Consider the following 17,434-nt stretch of genomic DNA (forward strand, 5'->3'; position numbering starts at 1 on the left):
AAAAAAAAGGTTATTTGTTTAGGCAGCGTTACACGGTGCATAAATCTCTTCAGGTGCTGGAACAGGCTGCCCAGAGAGGTTGTGGATGCCCCGTCCCTGGAGGTGTTCAAGGCCAGACTGGATGGGGCCCTGGGCAGCCTGGCCTAGCATTAAATGGGGAGGAGGTTGGTGGCCCTGTATGTGGCAGGGGGGTTGGAGATTCATGATCCTTGAAGTCCCTTCCAACTCTGGCCATTCTGTGATTCTGTAATTCTGTGTGCGGAGGCCCACTCTGGCACGATGCACACGCACAAATCGACCAGAAAGCAAAAGAGAGGCAAAACGCAGGCCTTCCGCCGGCCGCCGCAGTCCGTCTCGTGGTGGCCCTGGGGTTGCGAAGCGGGAGCCATTCTAGCTGCAACGGGAGTGACCGGGCGCGAATCAGCGCCGATGTCCTGAGGAACGCCATTACCTTGCTGCAGGCAGACGGCACGCAGCACACGCGCCCTTCCCACCCGGTCGGGCCAGTCCCGCCCGGCGCCTGCGCAGCGTGGCACCGCCTCCCCGTAAACAGCACCATCACATGAGCGGCCGGGCCCGGCGCGGCGCCGCTCGCCTGACGCCGCGGGGGCGCGCTTACGGGAAGCGGGCGCGCGGCCGACACCGCCAGCCCTGCCCAGCCCAGCCAGCCAGCCGCGCCAGGCCGGGACGGAACCAGCCGCGGCAGGGGGAGCCCCGCTCCCGCAGGCCGCCCTCTCTCCCTTCACAGCGGCAGCCGCGTCCTTCCTGCCGGGGCAGCGCCGGGCGGCGGAGCAGGGTAAGTGGCCACGGCAGGGCGAGGGAGAGAGGGCAGCGCCGCGCGGCCTCGCCCCCCTGTCCCGGGGCGTGGCGGACGGACGAGGCCCGGTGTGGCGAAGGCGCGCCCGGCCCGTTGGCAGGGCCCGGAGTCGCGGCTGGGGCCGGACGGGCCGCGGCCTGCTTCCGTCGTACGGACGGAGCGCGGGCCGGGCGCGGAGGCGGCCTTCCTGCCCCGCGGAGGCGGCCCGCGGGCCTGGTGGGAGCTCCCGGCCCCGCTCCGTCGGCGATGACCTTGTGGAGGCCGCGGGCCTTTGGCCGGCCGGGGCCGGGCTCCGCGGTACTGTACGGCCTGGCCTGGCTGCCCGCGCATGCGGCGGACTGCTTGTCTGCCCCGGGGCCCGGCCCGTGCCCCCTGTCGTGCTCCTGCCCGCCATGCGCTGCCCCACGTGGGCGAAGCCTTCACCCTTCGCTGCTCTTGCCTGTTTTCACCTCTGCTGCCGTCTTGCCCCACGCAAACCTGGCAAACAAACGCCAGTTTAGAACCAGCTGTGCCTCTGCTATTGGTCTGACCTGCTGCGGGCTCCTCCTCCCATTCCTCATACTTAGCCTCATCAACAATTCCCGTGTTTAACTCTTGTGTACAGTACTCGCTGTAGGAAGCGTGGCACAAAATATGGTCATCTGGGGTGCATGGGGGAAGCTGTGGCCTGGTGGCATTCTGGATCCTGATTTTGAGTGGTATGGCTTTCCAGGGGCAGTGTGTCCATGCTTCCTTTCTAGTGCTGGAGTGTGGATACCTAATATGCATCGTGTATTAGGAGAGCTATCACTCAGGTTAACACGCATTCCTTCAGTATAGTCTGTATAGTGGAGACATAGCCGTGCAATGAGCAACTGAACACAATTGGATGCTTTCTTGTGTGACCTGTTCCAGAGAACCTGCTTTAGTGGCAGGCTTGGACTAGGTGATCCTCAGCAGTCCTTTCCAAGTCCTACAGTTCTGTGACTGGGAGAGGAACACTGCTTACTGTAGGGTGAATTAAAAGAAATAGTGTGAGGAATGGAGCGTGAAAATGATTAAGGGAATGCAGGAGCATGAAATGACAGCAGGCGCAGTGTACAAATTCTTGTGGCAGCATTGTCTTTTAGATGGCTGTTATTCCATTATGTGTCTATATGTTTACATTTGGTACTAACATCACAAAACTGAGGAAATATGATAGGATAATATGTGATAATTGTGAATATGGCTTTTCTTTAATGGTACTAATTCACATTAATTGTGCTTAATAAATTAATCTGTTAAAGTTTGGGGAACACCCAGTGAGGGAGATCTAGATATACTGTGTTTTGTATTTCTTGATGTAGTTTAGCTTGAATGGTCTTTATGCTTAGTTTGTAGCTTGCAACAGAACTGTGGTCAGCTCTCTTTTTGCTTCACTACAAAGATTTTTCTTCTAATTTCAGTTCTGCTTTAAAATTCTTACTTACAATCAAAACATTTAGCTATTTTTTAACTATCATTGTCTGTTATTCAACCATTTGTTTTTTGCAAGTATGTTACATTTGTTAACCTTCATGAATTTTAAGGAGCTGAGAGGGCATCTAGAACTCCAAGTCATGTTGAACTAGATCTAATTCTAATTAGCACTGGAACAGGCTGCCCAGGGAGGTGGTGGAGTCTCCTTCTCTGGAGATGTTCAAGACCTGCCTGGATGCCTACCTGTGCGACCTACTGTAGGGAACCTGCTTTGGCAGGGGGGTTGGACTCGATGATCTCTGGAGGTCCCTTCCAACCCCTACAATTCTGTGATTCTGTGATTCTGTAATTCAGTATAGTTGTCCCAGTGTAGAATTGGTTCTTGTTTCTGAGAAAACTAAAGCTCGAAGAACTGTTTAATAAGTCTGCTGTACTTCTGTGACCTATTTGGAGTGCTTGACTCTACTCTTAAATGGAGTAAATGCTGTTCATGTGTGAAGGGCTGAGCATATGTATGATACATGGAATAATGTTAGTTGTTAACTTTCTGAAAGTCTTCAGTTTTTTAAATTTAATTTTCCCTGAACAATGTAAGTATTATTGAATCCAAATCACAAAAATGTTAAGAAAGAAATTATTTCTAGGAAATAATAATCTTTTATTATCTTGCCTGTCATAGCCTTTTATGACTAAGAATAAAAGGCCTTTATACCTTTTATGACTAAGAATACTTTTAAAAGATAGTATTTGGAAGTAGAAATGACAAAGTGCAGTGAAGAGGATATGAGTGTTCATTATATAACAGCAAAATGAGAAATATGGGCAGCTTGTGACATGCATCTGAATGATATCAGTGTGATCTCATGGAGGGTGTTGTATTGCCATGGAAAATCTCCCAAGGTTTCACCACTGAGCATCTATTTCTGAAAATCCTAATTCTTGGGTGCTTTTCCAAATGAATCATATCGGAGAGAGTGAGAAACTCAACAAGTGTTAGGAATGAAGTTGCTCTATCGGGGACGACTGACAAGCAGTCAATGTAACGTATTACAAAGCTTAACACTTAGGCAGTGTTCAAACTTAAACTACCTTGGTCATCTTGATAAGGTTGAAAAGTGGGCCCTTATGAACCTAATGAGATTCAACAGGTTTTACACTTGGGTCAAGGTAATCCCATATATGTATACAAACTGGGAGAAGAACTCCTTGAGAGTAGTCCTGCTGAGAAGGACTTAGGGGTGTCCTGGTTGATGAAAAACTGAACTTGAGCCAGCAGCGCATGCTTGCTGCCTGGAAGGCCAATGCTATCCCAGGGTCCATCAGAAGAGGGCTGGCCAGCCGGGTGAGGGAGGTGACTGTCAACCTCTACTCTGCCCTTTTGAGGCCCCATCTGAAGTACTGGGTCCAGGTCTGAGGCCTCCAGCATAGGAAAGATGTGGAACTTAGGGGGAGAGAGAAGGGCCACAAAGATGGTCAAAAGGGCTGTAGCACCTCTCCTGTGAAGACAGACTAAAGGAACTGGTCTTGTTCACTCTAGAAAGGAGAAGGCTGTGACGAGACCTTGTTACGGTCTTCCAATGTTTAAAGGGAGTTCATAAGCAAGAGGGAAGTCAACTTTTTACATGGGTGGATAGTGATAAAACAAGGGGGAATAGTTTTAAACTGAAAGAGGGGAGATTTAGATTAGATGTCAGGGGAAAACTTTTCATTGAGAGTGGTGAGGTGCTGGAACAGGTTGCTGAGGGAGACTGTGGATGCCCTGTCCCTGGAGGTGTTTAAAGCCAGGTTGAATAAGGCTCTGGGCAACCCAATCTAGTATTTGATCTAGTGGCTGACAACTCTGCCTGTGGCAGGAGAGTTGGAACTTGATCCTTGACGTCACTTCCAACCCAAACTGTTCTGTGATTCTATGATAAAGCAATTATTGAGGAATTTAAGGGGGGGGGGGTGGGGTGGGGTGGGGTGGAAGAGTATAGCAGTTATGGAAAAGGAGTCCTTTGGAGGTCCCTTCCAACTCCTACAGTTCTGTGATTCTGTGAAAAGTAATCTGTCTTAGGCTTTTTTATTTTCAGGGGAATATTTCTTCTTAGCGGGCTTATAAATTCTAGTGTTGTATAGAGATCTATAATGTGTCTGTGAGTGATATAAAAAAGTATAATCCTTCTTTGTTATCTTTGTGAAATTCAACAGTATTCATGGAAGGGATGGTCCAGCAAAGGAGAGAGGTCTGCCTTGTGACATATGGAGGATATCCCAGCATTAAGTTGTTCTTGTGACAGAATACAACTTCTAGTGTAACACTTAATTCCTCTGCTAACAGCTGAAGTGAAAAAACGTTTTATTTGAAGAGTGGTTAATCTGTTGAAAGAAGGTCTGCTAATTTTATTTTGTGTGATATAATTTCATCTTGTATGATTAGGAAAATATTTTTCTATCTTTTGCATTTCTTTGTCTTTTATCTTAAACCATTGTTTGAAATTTATTTTACTTCTTGGTCACTGAAAGAGAACAGGAGACATATAGATACTTACGGGATGATGTTTTTGGCATCCAGCTTTATCAGTGTACCTGCTATGCACAATCCTGATGTTTCAAATACTCCTTTTGACTGCATGTTGCTGTTAGACATATCTTTGATGGTGTCCTGTTTGATGAGAGATGGATAAATTAGATAAAATCTGATTATTCTCAAAGGCCAAAGCTTAGCAAACCATATGCTGAGTTTTGTTTGATTTATCAGTTTTCTTGTTTGTTTTGTTTTTGATAAAGAGCACTGACATTTTCTGTAGTAAATCTGAACTCAGGTGTTCATAAATCAAATCTTCTCGTCCTGTGAAAAGCATTTTGTCATTTCTTTTATTTTTTGAAGACTGCCCTCTATGATGGGATTTGAGACAGTATGAACCAGAGTAAGAACAGATTGGTGTGGGAGCTGTAAAATCCAATTTAGTTACTGGCTCTGCCACTGACATATTGCCTAATACTGATTTCCTTCTTTATCCCATGATGTGTTTAGGTTGCGAGCTCTGTTGGCTAGAATCTGTTCTACTGTAGAGAACATGAGTCTCTCACTTGTGGCTTTTGGTGCTGAGTTAGCTGTAAGCATTGTAAGACTAAATACAGCTTCTAATGCTGAAAACATGGATGCATGGCAGCTTAGCATTAATTTTCATCTAGGCAGTGGTAACCTTAAACATTAAGGTTTTGTATACATGGAAGTAGGAGAGTAAGAGTAAAACTTGCCGGTGCTCAGCAGGTGACGCTGGTTGATGGGTGAGTTACAAGTATAGGATATCAGGGGCACTTGAGGTGGTTTGTCACCTCTGTTGAGTGAAGAAGTGTCTGGTGTGCTGAGTGCTCTTTTTAGGTATGGTATTTACAAAAACACTCAGGAGAAGATTGCCTAAACCCCGTGTGCAGTTAGCTAACTCCATGTCAGTTCAGATGCAGTTTCTTTCTATCCTGTTGGGAGGCTGTTCTTACAATTTATGGCTGACTGATGATGCAGTGTCAGCTTTTTGCGTATGTTTTGATCTCTAAGAAACAGTTTATCCAAATAGCTGTGTTCCATTTATACACTTTTCTAACCAGTGCTTTTAATACTACGGCTTGAGGAAATGAATGTCATTTGAGGCTTCTGTGGAGTTCGTTAGCTGCTGTTTAGACCAGTCTTGCTCTGGTTATTTGGTGTGTGTAAGCTGATGGAAAGCGCTTACAGGACAACAGGCCAAGTCGCTTGTTTTCGACATTGTTGTGTTTCTAACATCAGTCCAGTCAATAGCTAGATTTAGAAAACCTTTTAGAAGCATCAGCCAAGTTCAGTGAATTGAAAAGAAAGTCTATTCAGGAATGTAGATAAATGAAATGGAAAGAATTATAATGTCACTATGCTGTCTTCAGCAGCTTCAGACTTACTGAATCAAGTAGATCTGTTACGTAGGTGGGATCTCCAGCGTTTAGAATGCAGAGTATCCTGGCTAGGAAGAGTGAGTTTTTTTCCTTTCTTTGGTTTGTTTTTCAGATGTTTTTCCTGTCTGTCCAAACCTCAGGCAATCATTACTATGTTTTTAATAGAACTACTATATTTTTCTAATATCTTAAATTCTGTGGACTTCATAAGCCGGACTTCATTTTAAAGATGCAATTATTAAACATACAGGAACTTTATATGCTTAAATATAAAATGCAATCTGTGCAGAAGAGGGAAGAAATTTTTAAAAATGTTTTTAAAATCTTGTCTAGCATGAAGGATGTGTTTCTTTTTTTGTCAGTCCCTCCAGGTTCTACACCTCACATGATGATTGATGTAGTAGTCATAGAAATACTTTTTCGAAACTTGGTATGGTGCAAATTGTACAAAGAATTGAACATTAGTGTCTTGGAATCAAAATGTTGCCTTACTTTGTTCATGTGCTTTGCTGGCATGCTTCTCTAACTGTCTTAGCAATTGAAGAACGTCAGTTTTTTAATCTTATTAGATTTGATTGTGGTGGGACTTCTATGTGAAACCACTTTGATTGTAAACTTGCAGTGATGATTTACTGCAACACTTGGCTAAAACTTTTACTTAATCATAGAATCATACTCCAGAAACAGACTTTTTGATACAATTTATCTTGAATTCTCTCTGTAATTAGCTAGGTGTTACTGAAGATGACTGTGGCCATTACATTGTAGATGTTTTGACAATTATTTTGCAGTGCATTTAGTGTTCTGAGTAGGTGCATGGTGGTTCTGCAGTACTGTAGGTAGTCTCCCCCCTGCCTCTTATCGGGTAGTTGAAGAGAAAGATTAGTTTGTCCGCAGCCATTTTTGGTAGCAGGGGCTGCAATTCTACCAGAGCTTTTGTTATGTGGAACTTGCTATTAATGAAGTGGACAACACCACCTTGATAACAGAAGTTTTTGAATGAGTACTATATAGATGTTCTCCTCCTGTAGAAGGGAAAACAGGCAAACATTGTATGTGTCTCTCCTTCATATTTAATTTTAGGTAGAAAAGATTTCTTACAGTAATTTGTGTCATTGGTGCTTGCTGGTGGCTAAGTTTGCCATCATTTTATCATGTGTTTCTTACTCACATGCTTGTATGATGCAAGTGTTTAAAAACAAAGCAAAACACACACGCATACAAAACAAACACATGTCATTACAGGAGGGAGTTTTAAAGTTCCAGTTGTGGCTATTATAATTATTTTCCTACTTGGAGCAGCTCCAGCTCTTCAGTTCACTCTGTGTAGTATCAAATTGTTGTAGCTTTGTTGCATAATAGAGTAGATCATACAGTACAGCACAGCACCTCCTCAGCTGCAATTAGCTTTGCTTGTTGCCAAACTTGGAAATCATTTTATGAACTCTGTAGAAGCCTATGGATTGCTGTAGACTCTTGTTGACATGCTGCATGCATAGATGCACTGCTTAATAAAAAATGTATTTTTTGGTGTAGGGAATTTTCAAATTAGAGCATTCTTGTTGTAAAACTGCTACTTTATTATGTAAAAGCACCTGATTTGGCATGGATTTTCCTTTTGGCTGCCTGGTTGGCCTGTAGGATGTTGTGCATTAGACTGTTTTTGTCATGCTTAGCGTGTGAAAAGGCACTATGCTCTGCAGAGGCATCATGCTACACCTAACAGTTGTTTTCTGCCTTATGGGGGAATGAAGAAAGTCTGTCATGTTTTTAATAAAAAAAGGTATTTTTCATGCTCACGTGTGGTTTTTGTGAACTTGTGATATTAAATACATTTTTAAAATAGTTTTTAAATGTTAGCAAGACAGGTACGTCTATGTCTTAGATTGCTCCCTTGATCACTAAAATGGAAGTAACTCAGTTAATATGCATGTAAAAGAAAGAATACTTACTGTTGTAGTGAGCATAAGTAGACTCATATTTTGTGGCAGTTTCCTAGAATAGGAATCTAGCAACTAATTCAAGCACCACAAACTGTAAATCTCACTTCTCTGCTTTTCCTTTAATGCCTTCATGCAAAAAATCAAATCTTGCTGTGTGGGTGAAGGTGGCTGATAAAGGAAAGTGTGGGAGAGAATGTGCCCTTTTCCTGTTTCCAGAAGCCTGGACAGCTTTGTATGTGCCAAAATTGGTCTCTCAGGCTTTCTAGATATTGCCAGACACTACTCCATCTCCCTTATGTCCTAAGATTACCATATTTACTATAATGATTAATCTGCACTCAGAGTACGTGGTTATGCTGAACTTTCGAAGAAGCATTTTGATGACATCTTTCTATCATGTAGTTGTCCATTTTTATCAGTTGAATCTCTGCTGAAACAGTGACATCTTTGCTATGTTGCTAAGAACTGATACAGGAAATTGAGAATTGCTTCCTGTAAATTGTAGGTACAATCTTTGAAGCTACTTAGGTCTCACCTGAACTTTTTCAAAACTAAAGTTTGTAAAGCAATTCTTGCCTTTCTGAGGCCATCTGACAGAATTCTCATGTACTTGATCGGGGTTACATTTTCGTGTAAAACCTTTGTAACCTTGAATATAACAATAAGTGAAAAAATAGTAGGGTGAAGACTCCCCTGCTTAAAAATAGTTACTTGCTTTGAAGTACTTGCTAGTTCCTGTGTGAGTGGGAATGTAATCTTTCTCAGTGTTGGGCCCTGGTCTTTGCTCCTGAGCTTTCTCAGCTTCACTGGTGTTGGCAGAAGCTGACCATGACTTTTTATTTAGAGGAACAAAGATGTGCACATGCAGAATACTAACCAGGTTCCACACCACCCCCTGCACCCCAGCTCTTTAAGGTTGAGACAACTAGAAGGATGTTTTGCTTAAACCTTGTTATAAGCACTCTGTGGAAGTGGCAGCACTTTGATGTTGATGAAGCAGCTATTAGTAACTTAGCATGCAGCTTCTTTTTGAGATAGCTAGAAAGAGAAATGATTTCAGGTATGCAGTGAGCCATAATAAGCCATAAGCAGATTTTTATTTTTTTTAATTTTTCAAATAATTCCAGAATACCTTAAGAGTTCTGAAAACAGCAGAAAGAATTTACTAGTTTCTTAGGTGTTTTACAATTTGTAGCTTATTTTCTTATGATATTTTTCTTGTCTTTCTATAGGGCTGAAAGACACACAGGACTCTTCATGGATATAGTTGATACATTTAACCATTTAATTCCTACTGAACACTTAGATGATGCCCTATTTCTAGGATCCAACCTGGAGAATGAAATCTGTGAGGACTTTAGTACAAGTCAGAATGTCTTAGAGGATTCGCTGAAGAACATGCTCAGCGATAAGGATCCTATGCTAGGATCTGCAAGTGCCCAGTTCTGTTTGCCTGTTTTGGATAGCAATGATCCCAATTTCCAGATGCCTTGTTCAACAGGTAAATCTTATAATTTTTTAAGATTACAGTTTTAAATACAGTAATACTTCAGTGCCAATCCTTTTTCCGTAATGTAGAAATAACAACTTGGGATTTCTGTCTCTTCCCTGCCGCTTTTGTTGTGCTGTTTACATGCTTGGCATGTACAACATGCGGTTCTTTTTAATCTGGTCTGAGACAAAAGTAATTTGGGCTTTGACTTGAGTATGTGTAAATTATTCCCAATTAAAATTGTGATTTGTTTAGCATAACAACTGTGCCTCGTGGAGTTGCTAGGTGTTTTCAAAAATTTGACAGTTTGGGATGAGCAATAGGAGTGTTTGAGGTGAACTAGATTGCTTCTCTAATGTCAGGGTTACTTTGTCAGGACTGGAAGTTCTACTTCTCAGTTGATACTGAGTGCGTGTTGTGCTTTGGTTGTCTTGAAGCAAAACATTGGAACAGTAATACTATTGGTTATTGTTCGGAAACACCTGATTTGGAAACACGTTAGAACAAAGTTTTAAATAAAAATCATGTTGGGAATTATGGAGCAGTTTTGAGAGACTGGAGAAAACTATTCTAACTTTGGAGAAGAGTTGGGAGAAAATTATATTCTAAAATGATGTATGTTGTAAATAGGTTTTTTTATTAATTTGACTACAAGTTATGAATTTTTTTTTGATTCATTGCCAAAAAGTGTTGTAGATTAGTGCAGAGAACTGATCACACTGACTTTTTTTCTATTAACTTTTGTGAACTATTTCTGAAAATCTTGATCTATTCCTAGCATAATATATTCTGTTTCTACTAACAGACTAAATTCTCACCTTCATTAGATCGAGTGCTGTTATGGCTTAGAGATTAATTTGCCTAAATAAAAGTTGTTACTGATTGAAGCAGTGACCCAGTGAGCTACAGAACCAAAAGAAGACTTTTGTTCTTTTACTGCTTTAGTACAATGTGATTTGAGGCCGTCTTTAATATTTTTGTTTGCTCTTTTAATAGTTCAGATCCTTACACTCTTTTGTCTTTAGCCTAAAGGTAAAATGCATTTTATCAGTTTTAACGTGCAGCTGAACCAATTTTCCTCTCTCATGCCAACATGAAACCAGGAAAAAACATATCTCTGCCATCATTTTGTAAATTTGACTGGCTTCTAATTTTTGTTTCATTCAGTCAGGATACAGCTGGATGTTTTAGAAGTTATGGGGAGATATCTCAGGGCTTGTGGTACACTAGTTAAATATTTCTCTTAAAAGTGATCAGCAGTGGAATAATGAATACTGCAGATGTTTAAATAATTTTTAAGCTTGCTATTCATTTAAATAAGTGAACTAACTCAATTAATTGTGGCTACTATTTTAGTCTGCAGGGAATCAAAACTGAAAGCACGACTGAAAGTGGTGGAGTCCTCATATCTGGAGGATGTTTAAGAGACATGTGGACATGGCATTAAGGGACATTGTTTATTATAATTATATTATGCTTATTATTTGTTTATTTTATTGTTTATTGATGGGACTTAGTAGGTCAGGTTGATGGTTGGACATGGTAATCTTGAAGGTGCTTTCCAATCTAGGTGATTCTATGATCCTGTATCTTTAAAGCTGAATTTGAGTACATTTCTGTGAAAGGAGCTTTGAGAAGGGCAGGTGTCAGGCCTGTGTAACCACTTAACAGATTTGTAATAACCATTTTTCTGCTAGTCTCAGTTATGGGTTGATGTACTGCCCTTTTGCTTGCTGATGAGTAGACATCAGTCCTTGATAAACATTATTTACAGGCCTAATACAAAGTGATTGCTTGCCAACACTGCACCAGTCTTGCTCACCTTTTGTGTTTATATTGCATATCATTCACCTGGAGTGAGCTTTCTGTTACTGCTGAGCTCTTTTCAAGGTGGTGATCTTCCTGTATGTAATGGATGCTGATAGCATCTTAGCTGTACAACCCCTAAACAATTTAAGTACTTGTCTATGAAACAGAGCTGCTTTGATTTTTAAGTTTGATTTCCAATTGCTGCTTGTTAGAGGCATTTCCACAGAAAATGTTCAAGCTGTTCTATAGATTGGATTATATGTGATTCTTATGGGAAGAGTATTAGCATCATAGTCAGCACTGACAAATACCAAAGGGGATGTGAATAGATATCTGTTGCTTGTGTCTTGATAGGAGGAACTTTGTCAGTGCCTTGTCCTATCCAGTTTGTGCTGGATCTAATTTTTTTGTTCAATTAGATGACATTATTGATCTTAATCTACTCTGAGCTTGCTCTGTAGTTGCCACAAAGTAATGGGATGGGGTTGTCTTGTTCAACGTTGATTGAATGATTGGTGTTTGGAGAAGAAAAGATCGTTTCCAGGTCTGCTAATGACTTTGAGTAGAGATGGAAGTAATTTTTCATTACTTTTTGTAAGATAGAAAGGGCATGGGTCAAATCAGCATTTGTTATGCTGAAATCCTTTCAGGACGTGTCTGAAAAGTGAGTGCTAAACAGCGAAGATGTAGTTAGGTTGCTGGTTTGTGGGATTAAACAAAGCAGATTTCTGCTTCTGTAGCACACTTGGGAAGATTTTTATTTCAGTAATCAAGGTACAGACCATTGGCAAATCTTAGTCCTCAACTGCAGTTCTTGGGAACTTTGTAGTAATGAAAGTTGCTTATTGTGACCTATTGAAATAGGTTTTAGCAGTAAGACCCAGTGTCACTAGTAGAAGTTGACAAACTGCTGTCTTTGCCAGTTAAGAGACAGAATTTGATGAAGTGAGGCTTTCAAGAGTGAAATGAAACACTCAAAGCGTGGTGTGTAGGGTACTTGTAGGTGTGTTTCTGGTTCTGATCATCTGTATGGCAGAATGTTCTCCCAAAAATGAAATAATCAATGCAGATTAATTATGTGGAATAGCTCCCACCTGTCTTTCATGTTTGAGTACTGTGTGTGTGTGTGATGTGGTAGTTTTGGTTTTGTTTTAGATTGTGTTTCCTTCTTATCATTTTTCTTTAATCAGAAGTGGAAAATATGAAGCTTAGGGTATGACATTTCTCTTCAGAGCAACACCTTCTTTTCACTCTTGTTTGACAGCGTAGTGATAGGTTTTGTTCTGTTATTTCTTGCTGTAAGATATATGGAAATTTATCCACTAATTTTATGACCTTCTGAGATCAGACTGAAAACACTTGTAGTAGAGATTGTATGGTTTCATTCATTGCAAGTAATGCAGTGATTTGCCACTCATCTCCAAAGATGTTGACTTGCAATCAACAGCTGCAGAATGGCGATTTTCATCTTGTGTTGTTGAATTGAGTATGGCTGTGTGTGCATACATATATAATATATATGCATAATGAGACTAAATAAGCAGTATTCATACCAAATGGACATTTCTAGCTCTTGTAACTCTGTAGTTTTTCAGGATGTCACTCACTGGAGTAGTTTGATGTATTGTGTATTACACGTGTAGTAGGATGAATGGGATTTGAATTGCCTAACATTCAGAGATGTTTCTGGATTTCATAATAGAATCAAATTTTTAACTAGTGTGTTTTATAAGTATGTTTATCACAGAAATACTTCTAATAAATTATGTGGAAGACTGGCCCTATACGAGAGCGTGCAGAGGCTGTTGGGAGCTATAGCACTTTTTTCCTGTCCCTCTGGATTGCTACTTGGAAAAGGTTTCCTCCAGGTGCAGTCTGTTCTTTCTAGCTTTAGCCTGTGTGTTCATGAGTACTGTTGAAGGCATTACCTCTGCTAAAATTGTGACCACACACTAAATGTTTGGTGTCAAAATGATTGTTCTGATTACAAATACTTTTTAATAATTGGCTGGATGATACTTCAGGCTGTTTTCTCTAAAATGAAACATACATCCTTTTTTTTTTTTTTTTTTTTTTTCTTCTTCCTTGCATATAAAGTAATTTTGAATGTAACGTCTAGATTGCAACCCAAAATGAGTTACAGTTTCAATATTTTTACCTTTTTACCTTCCTTCCTCTAAGCTACACAGTGTCTTGTGACCAAGGTAGTAACCTTTGTGTAAAATTGAGTTTGCTGCATTGGCGTCAGATCGAGAATTTGGAAGATGTTTTGCATGTTTTTTTGTGGGTTTTTTTTTGTGTTTTTATTTTTTTGGGGGGGTAGGTAATGAACTGTCAGTTTTCCACACTGTTGGTCCTTCTGCAGAGTTTACTTCTTTCTTTGGAACAGGGAGAGGAGTTGAATCTTCAGCAACAGTACAAAGCAGGAATAGTGGAACATTATTCGATGTGATTAGCTAAGCAAAAAACAGACCTTATATCCTCAAAATAAGAACTCCAGTTCTATACTTGAAACTTAACCTTGTCAAAAATGTGCCAAAAATTTGAATATTTCTGTCTAATTTTGGCTGAGAATAATAATTTCAAAGATGTTGCTGATATTTTACATATTTTCTTCTCTTTTTCTTGCCTTCCTCCATCAAGTAAGGCCTGTTTGCCTCAATTATACATTGGTGAAGAATTTGTCACAGTTTTGTTTTAACACATGCAAAATTTACTTAAATTTGCAAATACTTTTAATATGCTATTCTATTAGTGTCAAACACATGAAAAGATGGCACAGCAGAGTGTTTTGGAAATATAAACACTTTGCAAGTAACAGAGACACTCAAAATATTAAGGTGATAGTGGTATTTCTTCCAGTATTTATATATATATATGTATATTGACTATGACCCTTTTTTTCCTTCTTTGCAGCTTCTTCAGTTGTATGCTAGTGTACACCTTTTCTGTTCTGATATGATTTTTTTCTTGTTTTTCCTTCTTCCTACTTGATTTTCTATCACTTATACCTCTTTCTTTATTTCTGTACATGCTTATTACTAAGATAATCTCTAGTTATTTATTAATAAGATAATTTCTTTCTGTCTGTATCTGCTTTGGTTGGTTTCCTCTTTCCAAATCTGTATCTCTGCCTCGTCTTCCCTTTCATAATTCAATTTTCTCATCTCCCCTGTATCTGTTACTATTCTGTGTCATTTTTTCCTTTCCCAGCAGGGTTCTATGTTGAGTGCTCCTCATCCCACCTCACGTGGCTGTAGTAACTGAGTTGTAGCTCAGGTGGTTTGAAATAAACAAGATTCTGTGCTTCAAATTCACTCCATAAAATTAAAGCTACAGCACAGAGTCTTGTAAGTATGAAAATATTTTCATTCTAATATTTCAAACTGTCAATAGTAATCTGAATGTATCCCTTGTGTTAATGAAGAAGGGTGTTAAATTGGATTAACTTGTATAAGAACATGTAAAATCTGATGCTTTAATGAGCTGTGAAATCTGTTCTAGAACTGTTCCAGAACTTTTCTGAATAGTCCTTATTTGTCACATTATCTTCAGTATTAGTGTAGTTCTGCATTAAAGGGTCAGAAGGAGGTGAGGGTGGTCTCTTCCCCATGCTCACTCCCTGTCCTTGGAGACTTTTGAGGCAGGGCTGGATCAGGCTCTGGGCAACCTGATCTAACTGTGGGTGTCCTGGTTCATTGCAGGGAAGTTGAACTAGATGACCTTTAAAGGTCCCTTCCAAGGCTAATGATTCTGTGATTCTATAGTTTTGTAGGAATATTGTTCTAATAAAACAACAGATGCCAAAGTGTTGTGCTGTTGAAGGAATGTAATCTTTCAGAACACAAGAATGGGTAGCCTGAGTTAGGATCCATCTTGTTCAGTTTCCTAATGCTGGCTGTTGTCCAAGACAGATATTAAGGAGAAAATAAAGTCTGACAAGGCAGTCAGTGTCACATTTTCCCCAGTGTGTAGCTTATAGTAAATAAGTAATTAAAGAACATGTGGTTGAGTAGAGTAACACTAGCTTTATCAGTCCTGTGCAGCTTGTGTGATATCTGTGTGTATGCATTAAGATAGCTGCGTGACTTGAAAAGAGTTGCCAGTAATTTTCAGAAATATGCTTTTCCTCTAACCAGAGGTAATACAATGCAGTAACTAAATAAGATGGTTAAAATTAAATGAGTGACAGTAATTTGTCAGCTAAAGAAACTTCTAGCTTTCAGCTCCTGACAGCTTTCTAATTGCAGAGGTCCAGAATGCAGTTCACCAGATGCCAAATTCAGCCTTACTTTAAAAGGCTATTTAAAAACTTTCTAATTTTTGAACTTGGAAAAAAAATCTTTGTTAGTTCATCCTGTCATGTACCTGTGGGTTGAATGACAGTCTTGACAGGCCTGGTTATTCATCAGTGCTTGGCTTTTAGCAATCTTTTACAACCTCTTTTTTTTGTTTGTTTGTTTTTAATGCTCATTATTGCAGTGGCTTCATGAGAGCTTTTAAAGCAGAAATTCAGAGTTTCAGAGGCAATCTGAAAATTTCAACTTTTCTATTAGTTTCTTGCTTTTTTGATTTCTACGATAAATGCATTAAATCTAAGCAACCTTAAGTCAGCAACTGATTAAAAAAAAATTAGCTTATTTCTGTTGTTTAAGTTTTGCCTTTAAAATTCTTCTGCCTAAGTGCCTGGATAGTGAGGAATAGGGTAACTTGCTTAGAGTCTTGTGTTGTGTTTGTAAGACTCTTCTATGTGTTTTTATAAAATTGCTTCAGTCTTTGGCTTGATCTCACAAATTTCGCATCCTACAGGGACCAGGATTCATTAATCACACATAGGATCTTGGGATAGGAGAGGCTACCATTGCAGAACCAGACTTAGAGAAGGTGAGGAGAATGGCTGGTACAGTGGCCTGACTGCCTCTTAGGAAACCTATTTTCAAGAGCAACCTCTGGGATCCTTCTCAGGTTAGTGGAGGATAGGAATTGGACAATGTTCTCTAACTCTGGCTGGGAGACTTGTGCATGCTGCACTCAATACCCTTCCAAAAATGGGTTGTAGGTGGAGATGTGTGATGTGGGTGGGACTTGCAGTTTCGAAATTGTATCTCATGAGAAAACTCTGGTTTTTGAAGTCCATTGTTCTTCTGGATCAGCTTTTTCTACTGTTTATCTTTCTTCACCTTTTCTTAAATGAAAAGGAGCAATGAGGGACAGCTGATCTTATTAAAACTGGGGACCTTCCTGTGGCATAAAAAACAATAAAAATGTGAGTCCACCAGAAAGCTATGAGGACTATCTGCAGAAATTTTAAGCATTGGGTCATAGTTTCTTCTACACTAAAACTGCCTCACATGGGAATTTTTTGTCTTGCCTATCTTCATTTTTTTCCCTTTTGTTTGTTTTAAATGGCTTTTTACTTATTTTTCCCTGTCTCTTTCACTACCTTGCTTAGCCCTACAGCTGCAACACATTTTGTTCATTTTAAGTTTTAGGCTCTATCTTGGTTTTTTCTTTTTTGTTTTCTTTTTCCCCCCAGTTATTGGTCTTGATGATATTATGGATGAAGAAGGAGTTAAAGAGAGTGGTAATGATGCTATTGATGAAGATGAGTTAACTGTACCCAGCCGGAATTTGAGGAGCCGTCTGGAAGAAACATCAGTTGCATCACCCAGGAAATCACCACGTTTAATGGCACAAGGTGGTCATTCAATAGGTTATGCATGTTTTTGCACATTCAAGGTCAACTGAATTTTTATAATCCCTTCCTAATGTTTATACATGATAAATGAAGCTTAATATTTGATCATGTGAATTAGAGTACAGGCTGTTTTTCATACACTGTAGCTAGAATTCAGTATCAGTAGGGTGTATATATACATAAATCAGTGTGGTTCTTTAATAAAACTGTTATATTTTCAAACAATATTAGAAAATTAAACTAGCATGGCTATTTATTTTGGATTAAAAATTTTAATTCTGTTATTTTTGTGTATTCTTTTTGTTTTAAATTAAGTTAAAATAGCA

General features: G+C 39.9%; 1 protein-coding gene across 10 annotated transcripts in view; it reads left to right on the top strand.

Moving 5' to 3' along the window:
• The first annotated feature begins 576 nt into the window (after window positions 1-576).
• Window positions 577-17,434, top strand: part of PHF3 (PHD finger protein 3) — a 45,444-nt gene continuing 28,586 nt past the window's right edge. The window contains exons 1-4 of one of the 10 annotated variants that reach the window (XM_048937848.1): window positions 577-796; window positions 14,627-14,760; window positions 16,220-16,375; window positions 16,947-17,108. In XM_048937848.1, coding sequence (XP_048793805.1) covers window positions 16,967-17,108 — 142 coding nt within the window. In that variant the 5' untranslated portion in view covers window positions 577-796; window positions 14,627-14,760; window positions 16,220-16,375; window positions 16,947-16,966. Of the gene's footprint in view, window positions 797-9,341; window positions 9,611-14,623; window positions 14,761-16,219; window positions 16,376-16,946; window positions 17,109-17,434 lie in introns of those variants that run through there. The other 9 variants (XM_048937854.1, XM_048937851.1, XM_048937849.1 and 6 more) reach the window with 9 other exon arrangements.

This window comes from Lagopus muta, chromosome 2 (genome assembly GCF_023343835.1).
Source record: "Lagopus muta isolate bLagMut1 chromosome 2, bLagMut1 primary, whole genome shotgun sequence".
Lineage (NCBI taxonomy): Eukaryota > Metazoa > Chordata > Aves > Galliformes > Phasianidae > Lagopus > Lagopus muta.